This window comes from Temnothorax curvispinosus, unplaced genomic scaffold (assembly GCF_003070985.1).
Source record: "Temnothorax curvispinosus isolate PA1 unplaced genomic scaffold, ASM307098v1 QBEX01005075.1, whole genome shotgun sequence".
NCBI lineage: Eukaryota > Metazoa > Arthropoda > Insecta > Hymenoptera > Formicidae > Temnothorax > Temnothorax curvispinosus.
In genome coordinates, this window is record NW_020214855.1 from 65,745 (window position 1) to 81,044 (window position 15,300).

Below are 15,300 nucleotides of genomic sequence, written 5' to 3' on the forward strand. Positions count from 1 at the left end.
TATCCCGATAAGCAATAAGAAATATAATCCCAAGTACAGTATGTACGAACGTAATTGCTTTTTTCCCATCGGAAAGGGTTACCTGTCTCTCTCAAGATGCGTGCAGCAACGTGTTTGCGCAACAATGTGTTCTCTACTTCCTATTATTTATAATAACCACATCTTGTTATAACGAGATATATTACACACGCATTGAAACCATTTGCTTCAACTACGAGTTATAAAACGTGAGAAAAAACAAGACGACTGTGTGGCGTCATTACAACTAAACGGCTTCACTTGAAAAATATTTGTACGACCTGTTAGGATGTTCCATGACCTAAGTGAGAGACGCTTTTTATGTTACGCGCTTTTATTATCAGCACGGCGCGCCGTAATTATCTACCGCGACACCGTTTATACGTTTTAATCGACGGGGATTTATATCTAATAGCCTGTGTCATCAGAGAAAAAAAAATAAAGTTTCACTGCTGCGATGTGTGCCGCTTTGTAATGCGAGTAAAAGTGATTGTTAGCAACGCATGGATGAACGTAATAAATGATAATCACATGACGTTAATTTAGATGTGTTTTTGTAATTGTCTGCGACAGCTCCGTAGTTGCTAAGCTAAACGATACATAAATCATGTGTCTGTGTATCGAAAAATGTGCTTTAAATAAATGTTCCCAGACATTCAGATCGAGTCCTATTTCGTAATTATTATACATCTATTCATCAATTACCTACTCAAGATTTTATTTACGCTTCAGTCTTCTGTCATGTCTTACAATGTGTGATATACATTATCTATCTACATCTCCGATATGTATGCCTCTTATACTTTAAGTGACTAATTATCGATTTTATCGATAATTGTTACGGAGCTTCCTGCCAAGGGGAGAAACAGATTTACATTATTATAAACGATAAATCCGATAAGGGAAACCTTGCTGTTTAATTGTCCGTACGTGCGCACATTATTTGAACGCAGATTTTGAGATAGACGCACTGGTGCGGCTGAAAATACTTGTTAATCAAAATGTTAAGTATTCTCTTTATCCAGGAAAAAAATCTTCCTAAATTGAAAACCTCGCTAGGCTGCGCAAGAAGAATATTAATTATATATTGTTACATTCGAAAGCCCGTTACACGCGGTTGCATATCCTGACGGTCATCTTCGAAGTATCCAACGTTTCGGTGATCGGAATGAAATTTATCAACGTGATCGATCCCTTCTTCAGGATCTCCCGTGCGGACTTGACAGGAGAGAACGCGAGGCAGACGTGGACACAAGTGTAGCGTGGAGGTGGTGCCAGGCCCCTCCTTCTAATAAAAGCCGCTCACTAAGCGCCGCTACACAGACAGTAACAGAAAACCCCGAAGAGAGCAGGAGCCCACCGAGAGCTCCTTCAGAGCCCCGCAAGATCTTTTTTTTTTTTAATTCGATTTTTACGGCGAAACCGTGTGACGGATAAATATCTGTGCGTGGTGAGTTCACACAAATCTCGGCGTTTCTAACTTCGTTCAGCGCCTTTTCCGAGCCGCTGTGTATACTCATCTTCAGTGTTCTCGTGGAGAATTTGCTGAACGCGACGACCACGTGGCCAGGTGGTGATAAGTGGGAAACTTTTGAGTTTTCGTGTGTTCTCGCGGACGAGTGCAGATTCGGACGACATTCTATTGCTCAATAGAATTAGATGTATACAGATAAGAGATATCTATATAATTATTAATGAAATGAAGAAATTGCAAATTTACTTATTGTTATCCGCGGGGAATTAGTATAATATAGTTTGGCATAATATAATATTATTTTATATTTAATGAAAGTGCTGCTGAGTCACGATTTTCCGGAGAAATCTCTTTCCATCTGGACGCACAGTTTTCTTAGTAATTACTTATCTGATGAAAACTCGACTTCCTTTCCGTACGAATAATAGTTAATAAAAACAAATATAATTTTTAAAATATTATTTGTCTTTGTGAGATTAATTGATATAGATTTAAAGGAAAGAATGGAGAGAGTAAAGAGGTACGGAAAAAAGTTGACAGAGTGAAAATCTTGAAATGGACCGGAACAATTAAGTTCCAGATGAAAATTGAAACTTACGACAATCATAGCACAAATTCGATTTGTCCATTCTTGAAAAATATCAAATTTTTCTTTCATAAGAAGTTTCTCGAAAAAATTCTCTTTATGTCCAGTTTGATTGCACTTATTTATTCTATTTTTATTGCGCACAAAAAGTTAGAAACGTTTTTTAACACCAATTTAATCGTCGTAATCCTGATTTAATGTTAGTTTTTATTAGATAAATAATTGTCTTCCTGAACGTAGCTTCACGTATAAAAAATTCCAGAGTATAATTATTTTTGAGAAAAAAATGGAAAAAGATCTCCGACTTTTCATTTGCATTATCATATCATAATCGCATTGTAAGTTTTTCTACGCGATGAAGGTATAGATGGAACGGAGATGCCAATTAAAACTAATTAACATGTGTGGCCTCGGAAATGGAATATTGCAACATTGTCCTCGATTAGAGGAGTGATGTGTACTGAATCTATATATTGTCTTAATGCCATTATATCGCCATGATCCATCCTCAGCGTGCCAAGTGCACGTGTAGTTATTTGCACATTATACATTGACATACACTGGCAAACTTCAAAATTCACACGCACATCAACAAATGTTCCGCAGTAAAGGCGAACATCTCTGATTTGCCATCTTGCTTTCCATCTAACAAAATTATTTTGATAAAGTCACTTATTTTCGATTAAGTAATCTAAGAAGAATTAAATTTAATGTTTATCGTTTCTTTCTTTCTCGTTTGCTAACTACTCCCACACGTTTTTAATCGATTTTTGTTTATTCCGGTCAGCGTTTTTGAGATTTACGTCACGAAATGGGCAACGATTTTAACCGATTGCAAGGAGCGAGCAAATTTTCCACGAGGCTCTGAAGAGGAAGCGCAGTGAATTAATAAACATAATCCTAATATGGACGTAAAACGCGGTAGGCGCACGAGTGTGTTTTATTAAAATCGCGACTAATTAAGGAGCTCGCGCGCACGTTATCTCTCGCCTTTCCTCCCGCGCCTCCTCCGAAGACGCCAGCAGCGTTCTCCACTTTCATTCCGTCGAAAGTGATAGTCGCGAACGGATCCATGTTCGAGAAAGGAGAGTCATTGCGCCTCTCCCTCTCGCTCTTCTCTCCGTGCGCCTTCTCGTTTCCTCCGTCTTGTCGTGATCCTCGCGAACGATTTCCGCTTTACCTTGTGACTTAGTCTTTACGTGTCTCTATGTGGAGGGGGGAGGGGGGAACAGAGAAAGAGACGTACTGAATAACATTTAAAGAAATTCATGAGAGAAGTAAAATTATAACTCGTGATAGATCTTTCACTTTCATCACGCGCACATTGTCTGGATATTTATTTTTCCGCGTGCACTGAGAAAAAAAATTATCTGTATTTTTTAGTAAATATTAGTTTGCAAACAACTATGACTCCATTTGCTAAAATAAAGAAATATTTCCTTTCTAATATATGTGTATTCACTGAGAAAAAAATGTGCTAATAAAAAGGAAAATTTTCTTCATTTTAATAATTAGAGTCACAGTTGTGTGCAAACAATATTTACTAAGATGCGGAAAATTGTTTTCTCAGTGTGCTTCGAAGAAACGGTGTATTTCTAGAGAAGCTAATCTAGGGTAATAATCTAGGGAAGCTTGTATGAGATATGCGTACAAAAGATCGTTTCCGAGAAATCTGCACTGCTGCGAATTAACACGAATCGCGAAAAAGATCCAGCGATATAAGTATAAAATTGTGTAGAATGTGAAAAACCGATCGCGAGAAATATGCGATGTTGCAACGCGTTAATGCGCACATTAGCTGCTACCGTAATCGTGAACACCGTGTTAATGTACTATATTGTTTTTGCAGAATCCATCTACGAATCAAGATGAGATTTACCATTCTAACGCTGACGGCTGTGCTTTGCCTCGCATTAGTGAGCTCGCATCCGCTTCCGGAAGACGGGCTCCGATCAGAGGTAAGCACGTGAGCGGCGCATCTCGTGCCTTTCTCTTTTAACATCGCCATCTATTTTGCAGAGATTAATTCGCGGCGTTAACAGCCACTTTTCCCATGCATTGTCGCTTAATTATCTAAGGCGAATGGCACGTGGCATGCAACTAACAGAATTCGAGGTCGAATTTCGTCGACAAGCGTCACATAGCGCGAAATTTTTACTATCTATTTTGCAATTAGCAGTGCAAGCGCCGATCGATTCCTGCATGACAATTTTATAATGATTTTTACTATATTATGCATGACGATTATAATGATATTTTACTAAAATCATTGGATTAGAGCAATTTCATTTTCCATTAACCTTTTCCATTAATCTTCACTTCTTCACTGGTCTTTATCTTTAATTCTTTCCCGTCTCCCGATTAAGGAGAAAGTCTGATTTGCAGAAAATATCTGATATTCGCAGAGAATTTCTCTGTATCGACGCATAGATATCACGTGCAAATTATTAAAATTATTAGACGATATGGGGGATAAAGCGCGAGATGATTCCTTCTCGGTCGCGAAAGTTCAGTCCACGTTTCGATCCGCGTGCTCGAGCTTAAATGCTCGATGGTTCGATTGATTCGATGGCCGAAGATGATATTTTACTTTCAACGAGTCTTTCACTCGGACAGTATGCCGCCGACGAGACTAGTAGTAACGCGAACGAAACGGCGGGAAAACAATCGCGATTGATATTTTACGACTAAATATCGTACCTGCGGTCTGCAAAAACCGCAAATAAGAATTTGTTTTATTTAACAACACGGTACTCTCTCCGAAATGCTGGCAAACGCGGAAAAAATTCTCCTCATTGTTCTCACCGCGGTGAATACGTTTTATCACGAAAACGCTTTACACGCTCGTGAAGTTAATAAAATTTACATAAGATAGAGCGCTTCCATATCGTGCTGTAATAGAAATCTTTTACGTTTGAAATATTATCCATAACACGTCATCGAAAGTTGTTCTGTAATTCTTGATTTTCTTCGAAAATCGTGGCACGGCACGATTGCCGTTATTACATGACTTCTGGAATCCATATAGTTACTCGAAGAGCTCGCCTTTCTTTCATATAGCTCACTTGAACTTACCGTTTACCGTAATTTATTTATAATTACTATACTTTACGTAACGCCGCTACAATTTGAGACCACGCAATGCGCCAGGCACGTGCGTAAGTACGGCGGAAGAGTGATCGCTAGCTGGACGGTTACATGACACTACAATGAGAGTTATTCGTTTGGAAAACATTTCGCGCGTAATGTTCGGATACGAGGGCCGTGCCGTCGTGGTGAGGAGTTCAATGTTTCGGTTATGCGGCCGTAAAGGAAACGGTGTAACCCTCAAAGTATACGGTCCGACGAAAAGCCGGGTCGTGCGACCGGCTCTCGTCCTCGCTCCGACACTTTCACTGGCCGCGAACACCAGCGCGGAGTTAACGCCGGACACTTTCTTCGGTCGATAGGCGCTCGATGGGAAAGCTGGTGCGTACGCACAAGTGCAATTTAACAACACGATATGATATACGGAACATTGTGTACAAACAAATCACTGGCCGTACAGTGACCGATTCGCATTTTTCCTCAGTCGAGGAATACGAGATAACGAAACGGGAGATATCGTGAGCGACGTTTAGGGATAAGTATAGATACAGAGACATAAATAGCCAGGCAAACAGGAAAAACGGCCTATTCAAAGCTTGAAAGATTTATTAGGACTCGCAAGGATAAGCCGTGGGATATAAAAATATTTAATTGGGGACTGTGTGTTAAAATGTTATACAAATAGATAAAAAATTGAGAGGTATATGGTAAGGCATTTAAAGAACGTTATACGAGAAAGTATAAATGTTATCGTATATATTATCATAGAAGATGATGCATGTATTAATTCTCTCGCCCTCACTTTTCAAGATTATATATTTTTAAGCGTGCGGAAACAAACTTACGAGCGAAATTCGTTGGCCAAAGTTGAGACGGGCGAATACGATGGTGATCACATGAATGTGAAACGAGGTTTAAGGGAAAGTGTACCATAATACTTCGGTTGAGCAACATTTGGGTTCGGTGGCCGTCCATTGGCCAATCTAGCTCCATTCGCGAAATTTAATGCGAAACTGATGTAAAATGCACACTGATGAAATCTGAATAGCCTTGTCATGACACAGATTGTCCTTCAATGAGACAAATGTAGTCGAATGTTGATTATTTCGTAATTTTCGACTGAATTAACTATGGAAAAATTTCAGAATTTTACAAACTTTAATATATTCACATGCGCAATCTTTGCTTTTAAATAAATACTTGAAAATACACTTGTTGCGTGAGCTAATCGATTTTGACGATCGACGTCGACGAAAATAGCGGCCATCAAAATCGTCATGTATAATGTATAATGTAATGAATTTTAATCGCGGCATACGTAAATTGGCGTGGAATTGACGAGGATTTTGTCATCGTGTCTTCGTAAAGGAAAACAGTAAAGTAGTCGACAAAAGTCTCCGTTCAATATCCAGTGGCGCTTAAGTTAATGATCCTTGCTTGACTACCATCTAACACGAAGAACGTTACACAACACAATTACCTTAACATTCTCAGACGCACTAAATTCCATGGCCTTTACCGTACATTTTCAACCCGAGCGGGAAAATTATACGCATCACGGTACTTCCTTATTTGTCTCGCTACTTGGCGCGGATATACGCTTCGCGATATTTTAACGCCACTCTGACATAAACGATGCACAGATCATTTTAACGAAAAACAAAGGGGGGTAAAAGGGACTCCTATTGGCAAATTTCTTCTTCATTGTCATCGTAAATCAAAATTATTTGTCTAACGCTTCGCGAGACACGTGTACACCCAGTGCTCCATGCACGTATATTCCGTATATAGGTTGAAAGATCCCAGTTCATACATACTTCAAAAGTAGTTGCGTAACTGTAGAAGTCTGCGACCGCTTACTTTGAGTAGATAGGCATTTTCTCGCGTGGCAAAACACCGGCTTATTAATCCGCAAACATGTATCCTCAAAGATTTGAGATCCACGAGAGCGCACGAGCGATCAAATCTCGATAACGCTTGATATCACCAGCTGAGAAGTGTCGCCGCTGTCATAAAGAAATCCAAATTCGAAATTGCTGTCGTAACGGCAGGGCCAACAAGAGAATAACTTTCTTTCAGGCCCTTGATCGGCTGGTGATGGCCGAAGCCGACAGCGAGGCCGCCCTGAGGAGCAAACGGACGATCGGCATTCTACGACAGCTCTTCCCCGATATTTCCCAGGTGAGCAGTCGTGATACGTGTGAATGTCAGAGAAATCCTGCAGAAGGCCAGGACTGGACTGACAACGCCGAGCGGCGTTTTAAGTAGGCGAGGCTGTACATAAATTATCATCGCAGATTATATACCTCGCACGACAAACACTATCAAGGAGCAATACGACACGTCCTTGAGCGATTAGCATTCGGGCAGAAATGCACTAAGAACTTTTGACACTCGTCGACACTAGGACTTTTTGCTTTCGTCTTGATCTTTGTAGATCTGTGATCGTAAAGAAAAAAAAAGCGATATTCGCTGAAGCCTTTACATTCTTACCGAGAAAGTAACGCATACGATTTGAGAGGCAGCCAACGGCATTAGCCAATATACTACCTACCCTTTGCTCATTCACTCGTACGCTCACGTATGGATCGATTTGTTTCGATCTCATTCTATACGGGTTTATTTCGCATGAAGAGAGCGGAAGCGAATTCGTTATGTGTTCGCGCTTGCAAAAAGAAAATAATCGCGCTTCCGTCGATCCGTTAACTACACGAGATTTCTCGAGTTCTCGTTTTTCCCTTTTTTTTCCGAATCCTCGCCTCGATCTCGTGCCAGTTATACAATGAGAATTTTCATGAGATCTCCGCAAACGTTATTAGGGGGAAGTTTCATTACGGTCTCTGAACAAAAAATTGCGCAGTGCGAGGTAATCGTTCGTCGACGGAATAAGAGAAGCTCCCTACCTATAAAAGACTAAACATTCTCGGGAAAGTTCCTTTCTTGCGTGTGAAATTCCTTCTGGCCGCGCTGCCTATTGAATTGTTCACGAATAACTTCCTAATTTGACTAATAATGCGCTATGCGATTTTTTTTTGTCTCGTTAGGAAATGGCTTCCTCGGCGCGTCGGCCAGCGACGGCCGGCCTTCTCTCGCATGCGGTTGCATGTGCGTGCACATGCACGACAATAACGATTGATTTAGTAACGAACCTCGCAGAATAGCGTTGAGTTTAGTTATTCCGCATTGCCGCGAAGTTGCGGTTTGCGCGAGCCGGACGATCGTTTTCGCGAAGGAATGTCGAAATTTCTCCGGTTGTAGCGTCTCTCGAATGATTGGACGAGTGTGCACGACAAAATTGACGACGGTCTCACGAAATGAGACGGTGGGTCCTCTCGGGTTTTACGGAATATAACTGCATTTCAGGACACTCTTGTCTTTTAATTCTGTTTTTGTATTTAAAGTTGGATCGTAAAATTTTCATGGGAGATACCTGCTCCATTGAGCGCCGAGTATTATGTAAAAGCGCTGAACCTTATTTCCTATGACTTATACAGCGCCTTTGAAAGGAAAACCTGGTATTAAGCGATAATATGATAAAACATAATAATGTATCAGTCATACTTAAGCACAGCATCGATCAATCGCACATTCATTATTAAACGGACGATTGATCAGATTAATCGAAAAGATCCTCCGACAGACCGGAAGCAACGTAAGTTCCACATCATTCATAGATAAAAAAAACTATCAACGATCACTGCCATGGGTCGATCGATATCATACCATCACGGCCGCAAAGCAAAGCGATGTCTTGAAGCCCGAGTAAAAAAAAATTTAAAAAAAAACAGGAGGATCGAGCTATCGCCACGCTGCAAGGTTGTCCAAGCTAAGGCCTGTTGTTTTCTAGAGAATCGAAGAAAAAGTCAACTCTATTATCGCGGAAGTCATTCGCGTCCTTGGCCCGGTCATCCTCCGTAATGTTCTTGGCGGTGGCGGCGGCGCCGGTGGCGGCGGCGGCGGCACGTCCCCAGGAGTCCAGAGGGACGACGACGGCACAAGCGTAGTAGGCATGTCGCCCTTCGGAGATGACGATGAGGACGACGAGTCGTCGGCGACCGCCTCGAACGGTTCCAAAGTGTCGATCTCTCTGCCGACGTTTCCGCCCGACGTGGAGGAGATAACGGTGACACAGAGCAGAGACAACATTATCTCTACGACGACCACTACAGCGACGCCAGGAACAATATCAACAACAGTATCACTGTCAGAAAACGAGGTCACCACTACGCTGTGACTGTTTGATCAGCAGCTCGGTAAAAGTTTCGAGGTCATGACCTTGAGGAATCCTCATCAAGGAATGCAGAATGCCTCGCAGAATGCCTTTACCGCGCATTCAGGACTGCCGCGGCACGCACGTTGCCTTTGTGTGCTAAATTAATCCACTGGGGTACTCGAGAAAACGAGGATCGAATCGATCGGCCGGCCACTCGATCGACCACTCAGATCTCGAAGGATCTAATGTGAAACCGCTAAGTTACCGCGCAACCAGGACTGCCGCGGTTGCGCACGTTTTTTCGTACATTGCTAACTGTTTTTTTTTTTTTTTTCGTCATCGTGTCTGCTATTTATCTAGCCATTAATCGATTAATAATGTTGTATTGGCAACTTATGCCGCCACGATCCATTATTGCGATCTTACTCTACTATAGACGTACAGAGAGTCCACCGGAAAATTTTATTCTACTGGTTCTGGGTTTTTTCCATCCTGTTATTTCAATTATCTGTTCGTGTCTCTCGTCTGCAATTCATGCTATACATGTGTATATGTTTATATATATATATTCGCAGAACTCATTCAAAAACTATATACTGCGTCTATCCAAACTCTCACTTCTTCGTCATCTAACTCGGACATAAATGCAACATCAGATTTTAGTTTTTATCGTCTCGCGTTTTTCTTCCCTCATATGACGCCGAGACCATTTTTCAACTGCCAGATAATTTTTTTCATTGTGGTTTACGGGTCTTGAAGTTCGTCTCGAGAAAAATCTTTTCATCAACTAGTCTTCTTCGATCTTTCGCTCTGTCATCTCTATTTTCAGTACGCTAATTACGTTTCAGTTATTTGTTGCCGCAGGATAAATCAGTCTAGCCCGCTAACAATCTTGAAAAATACCTTGCTTATTATACGTTTCTTATGTAATACCTGCAGGATTATTGCAGAGATGTAAGACTTATTTAAATAGTATTTACATAGATTATCTGTAATCAATGATCCGATACTCAGCTTTTTCTTTGAATTGAATCATTGGCTATTACGTGACACATCCGAGACAGTACAATCTAACATAAAAGTCTAACATATATTTGTTGAAAACATTTTGTACAACTTGTAATTAATGCTATTTTTGTCGCTTAACTATGCATGTTACAAACTTTATAACGTATCTGTCTTATTTGTTTATAATTCGCATGTTATTTGTTCCATTCTTACGTAAAATTAAAATTTATGTAGCTACTCCGAAAGACTCCGAAGGGTAAATATGATATTGATCATTCTTGCTTTAGCTGTGTGGTGCACGAAAAATCTCGATCGAAAAGTTAAATTTACGCAACAGAACGGAAGTTATATACGTCATGAATAATTTATAGGAATGCTGGAATATTACGTGGATCTAACTACACTTTACAGACCCTGAAATTATGCAAGTGGCCTACTTGTCGATCGCGATTTTTTTGTGCACCTCTTCTCGTCGAAGGAATCAATAATGATCAATGATTAATAATCCGAAGTCATTAACAATCTGTGTCACAATATATTTATCTCGTATGAGTGTCGCTTACGCTACGAAACGCAGTACGCACGTAATAAAAATGATGAAACGAATAAAATTACTCTTTGTCCGTTCCGGGGCAAAAAAGTTCGCGCGGGGCATCGCGATTTATCGCTCGATCCTTGTCAGCCATAGGTAACATTTTTTTACAGGACGTGAACCCGGAATCGGAGAATCGAGTGAACGAGATCGGCTCGGAGTCGCAGAACAACGAGGTGCGAGTGCAATTCGCGGACGAAGTGCCGAGCGAAAATTCGCCGCAGGAGCTGACGCCATTGGATGAGACCGAGACACAGGAGGAGGACGAGAACAGGGACAAGAGATTCCTCTTTGGTTTCGGCGGCAATGCCGGCGGTGGCGCCGGGTCAGGCAACTTCCTCTTCGACATTATCAGGGTGAGTCGCGGTATCGAGTCTAGATGTACTTCTCTTTGATAACGCTTGCGTGAAAAATGGAGAACGGAATCGCGCCCGAAGAAAAGACTACGAGAGGATGTGATAAGGAAAAGCTAAAGGAGGCTCGCTGTTGCGTCGTTAACGGTGCGCGCCGCGATCAATCTCGGATAGTCGGATATACACTTGATATTCCAGTAACGAGCGAGTTAACCGCAAGGTCTGCATCTAGCTGCAGACGGCGGTGAAAGTGAGGCAACCGAATTGCCTTTAGCCGCGCTACCGCACCATCTGGTTACTATTCCAAGGTTCCTGACCTAGGCACGATCGGGCCTCGCGATAGAATTACCTTAGTCAAGATTCTCGTCGACCGGAGCCGGTGTCCTTGATTAAAGTCCACCGCGAATCCGCGATTTTATATGTGGGACGCGATAGAGAGATGCCGTGAGTTAATTAAACCGGGAATTAACGATAATGGAAAATAGATCGGGTAATTTTACCATGATTGCAAATATCATTTGTGGTCGAATCAGTTTTAATCCTTCGTAGTCTAACTTGAGTCAATGTGATCCACACTCATTTGGATCTAAATATCAGCTAAATGCCTAGCTTAAAGTAGGGCTTGATCCGCCATCTACAAGAGTTTAAAGTATCCTCTATAGGTAGATCATGTACTTGTTCACGATTTTTTTTTTTACGTGTTGCCATTTGATTTCTCATAAAATCGCAATTGTTTTATATTCTAGAATGTTCAAGGTATGTTCCAGAATTATTTAAACCCGATCAGACCGATACCATTAAAATGGCAACCATTAAAAATCGACTGGGTCAATATGACCCAGTGTGACTACCACGGGATTCTAGAGAAGTGTGACTACGAAGGGTTAATCTTTATTACGAAGAAATACTTTGTATATACTTATTAGACTGTATATACAGCTTTCAAGTTTTTTTTTATAAAAAAGATTTCTAATTAAGAATTGAGAGTAAATCAGTATCAAATATTCAATAATTACAGTGTGTACATTCATTAACGTTATAAAAGATACGCGTCGACGTTTAAGAATTAGGGCTCATACGCAATGAGAAGAATAAAGAACAAAGAATTAAACATAGAGAGAATTCGTAGTCGCATCTTTTTTCAACACGGTCTTCTTTCTTTTTTCAAGACACGGAATTTTCTCCATGTTTAATTCCTTATAAAGCGGGGAGCACACACTTCTGCACAACGCATAATGCGTAAGCATATTAAGAAAATTGATTGGTCAATATACATATGCATAAGGAAATAGACCAATCAATTTTCTTATGATTATGCATTATGCGTCATGCAAAAGTCTGTGGTTTATATTCCTTTCATTGTGCACGAGTCCTTAAAGGTCTATCCAGACAAACTTGCATAGCGCATAAACATAAGCAAATTGATTGGTCCATATACATGTGCATAAGAAAATGGGCCAATCCATCTCTTTATGCATATGTTTATACACCTATGCAAGTTTTGTCTGGATAGACCTTAAGGTAAGTGCGCGAGGTGTCGCAAGATACCGCTAGATTGCGCATCGAGGTATAACAGGATTTTTGCGAGAGCGTTCTGCGGTCAATAGGATGCGATTTATAGGTGACTCGTGACGAGCCGATGAGAGATGTCGCGGTGTGGAGAAATGAAACTGTAACCTAACCTGATTATCTCTTCCCCTTATACCCCCTTGTCCCCTATACCGGGCGCTCTCGCTGGTCCCAAACGGAGAGTTTATTTACCGCGGCATCTTTAATTTTTGCATTAAATCTCGTTATTCGTTATCTTAAAGAAATACTTTTTGTTGAAACTAGTATTGATGATGGAAATCACTCGTACCACAATATACATATTTTTTCAGTATTGTATTATTTAGTTAATTTAGTATACTTAAAAAAGTTAAATTTTAATTATATAATTTTAATTTATTTTAATAAATTTATTTCAATTTTAATTGAATTTTTGAATTTAAAAAGAATTTGTTGCATTGATAAATTGTTGTCCTAATAAGTCTAACTGTGCCGGACGTGCCGACGTAAATCATTATTTTCCGTCGCATGTACATTTTTCCGTGGTAAATGGATTGTGCGTGTTGTGTCGTTGCGTGGAAGTGCGTGAACAATAACGGTGTGGAAAACCAACGACACACTCGGCGACCGGTTTTTTTTTCTACTCGCAGCGTCTATATCGGCGAAACGAGTTTTTCGTCGACGGGACAGATGCAATCACGCGAAAATCGAGTCACCGTTTCCAATGGCCGCTCTCTGTCACCGTTATCCACTTTCCTGGCAAAAAGACGTTATTACGAGCGATTCGAAGCAATTCTAGACCGGTCGGTCGCGCCGCGACCCTTCACCGTTCGCCGATTGAGAAAACGAGAAACTCGCTACGTGACGGACACTTCATTTGTTCCCGCCGCGGATATCCACCTGTTAATGAGCGACGAATTATGCCAGATTATGCCAGAGATACCTTGCCCTCTTATTTGCATTTACAAAAACAAATTATATCTTATATAGATTTCACTTGAAATTCGCAGCAAGATTTTAAATTTTAACGATTGAGAAATAGAATTGACATTTAGCATTTAGCATTTAATTATGGCATGAAATTAGACGGAAAGAGTTTAACGATCGTGAAGTGATGTTTACGGACGGATTTAATTGGGACGTAAAAGAATTAATCAGAGATGATAATTATTCGGAGATAATTAGTCGGAGCGATATATAATAAATAAAGAGGCGGATTTTTGAAGGTATCTGGTAGTAATTTTTTCCAATGACATTTTAGACCGCGCGACATCGCAATCGGTCAACAACAGGCTTTCAACTATTGCGGCGTGCATATTTATATGTGCAAAGTTCATATGAAGAAATGGTACACGCAATACCGCTATAACGACATCGACGCTCTCGCTCGTTGATATCGAACCGGCTTTCCTTCCACGTAACCTTCGCCCGCCAGAGACACACGTGTCGTTAAGCAAATAATTCCTCTCCATTTTTCACGACGGCAAGACGAACCGAACTGCGTCTCTGATAAAATTCACCGGCGGCGATCGAGCGACCATCCCCCCAGGCTCCTCCCGGAGGGCCCCAAGCCCCACCTCGTCGCAATCAATGGCGCTTTTTTAACGAACCACTTTCCAGCCATCATTGCAGGACGTTCCAGAGGATATCGCGCGGAGAGTTCCGCCGGGAGAGATAGCGATCTCTCGCGCGCGATATCGCGCGCGGGGGGGCGGACGACCGGCGGAAAATGTGAACGAGAGAAACGCGATTCTTCCAGCAAGGGGGCAAGGGGGCAAGAGAGCGCCAAAGTAAACGAAACGTTCTCGTCTCTGTTCTCGTTTAGCAAGCGGCCGACGGGGCGGCAAGAGCGGCGGGCACGGTGTACCGTGTCGTGGCCGGTACACAGAGCCTCGGGCTCGGGCTAAGCGCCTCGCGCGACGTGGGCCCGGCCGCCCCAGCTGCCGCCAACCCCGCCGGCGGTACTGGCACCCCGACGTCCGGCGCACCCTCGACCGCCGCCCCAGGAGCCGGCATTCTACCACCGGTACGCCAAATCCTTCCGACACGCCTAAGTGTCCGCCGACAGAGTATACGGCGACTGCGCTTCTTCGATCGGGCCCGATAACGCCGGATGCTCTCGCATACGACATACTTTTAGAGAGCATCGATCGTTCGGCTCGACACTTTGATAACAGAGAGTCCGTCGAACGATCTATGTTCGCTCTGAAAGCCGAGGAAAACGATCGTCGGCATCGGAATGGGCACGCTGTGCGCTTTGTCGCTTCGCGCAAGAAGACACGACGCATAATGTGCATTGTGCCGTGAATGGACGAGCGTTTTCTTCTATTTGTCAATGTGAGACAGTGGACGGTTGGTGCTGCACGCATATATCACCAATCGAATTTATCGGGTTCGCTCACTAACTCTCTCTTTCTTTCT

General features: G+C 41.9%; 1 protein-coding gene across 4 annotated transcripts in view; it reads left to right on the top strand.

The window, feature by feature from the left end:
* The first annotated feature begins 1,354 nt into the window (after positions 1 to 1,354).
* LOC112454442 overlaps positions 1,355 to 15,300 on the top strand; it is a 22,680-nt gene continuing 8,734 nt past the window's right edge. The window contains exons 1-5 of one of the 4 annotated variants that reach the window (XM_025015833.1): positions 1,355 to 1,468; positions 3,928 to 4,036; positions 7,245 to 7,346; positions 9,013 to 9,418; positions 11,092 to 11,180. In XM_025015833.1, coding sequence (XP_024871601.1) covers positions 3,947 to 4,036; positions 7,245 to 7,346; positions 9,013 to 9,399 — 579 coding nt within the window. In that variant the 5' untranslated portion in view covers positions 1,355 to 1,468; positions 3,928 to 3,946 and the 3' untranslated portion in view covers positions 9,400 to 9,418; positions 11,092 to 11,180. Of the gene's footprint in view, positions 1,469 to 3,927; positions 4,037 to 7,244; positions 7,347 to 9,012; positions 9,433 to 11,091; positions 11,335 to 15,300 lie in introns of those variants that run through there. The other 3 variants (XM_025015832.1, XM_025015831.1, XM_025015834.1) reach the window with 3 other exon arrangements.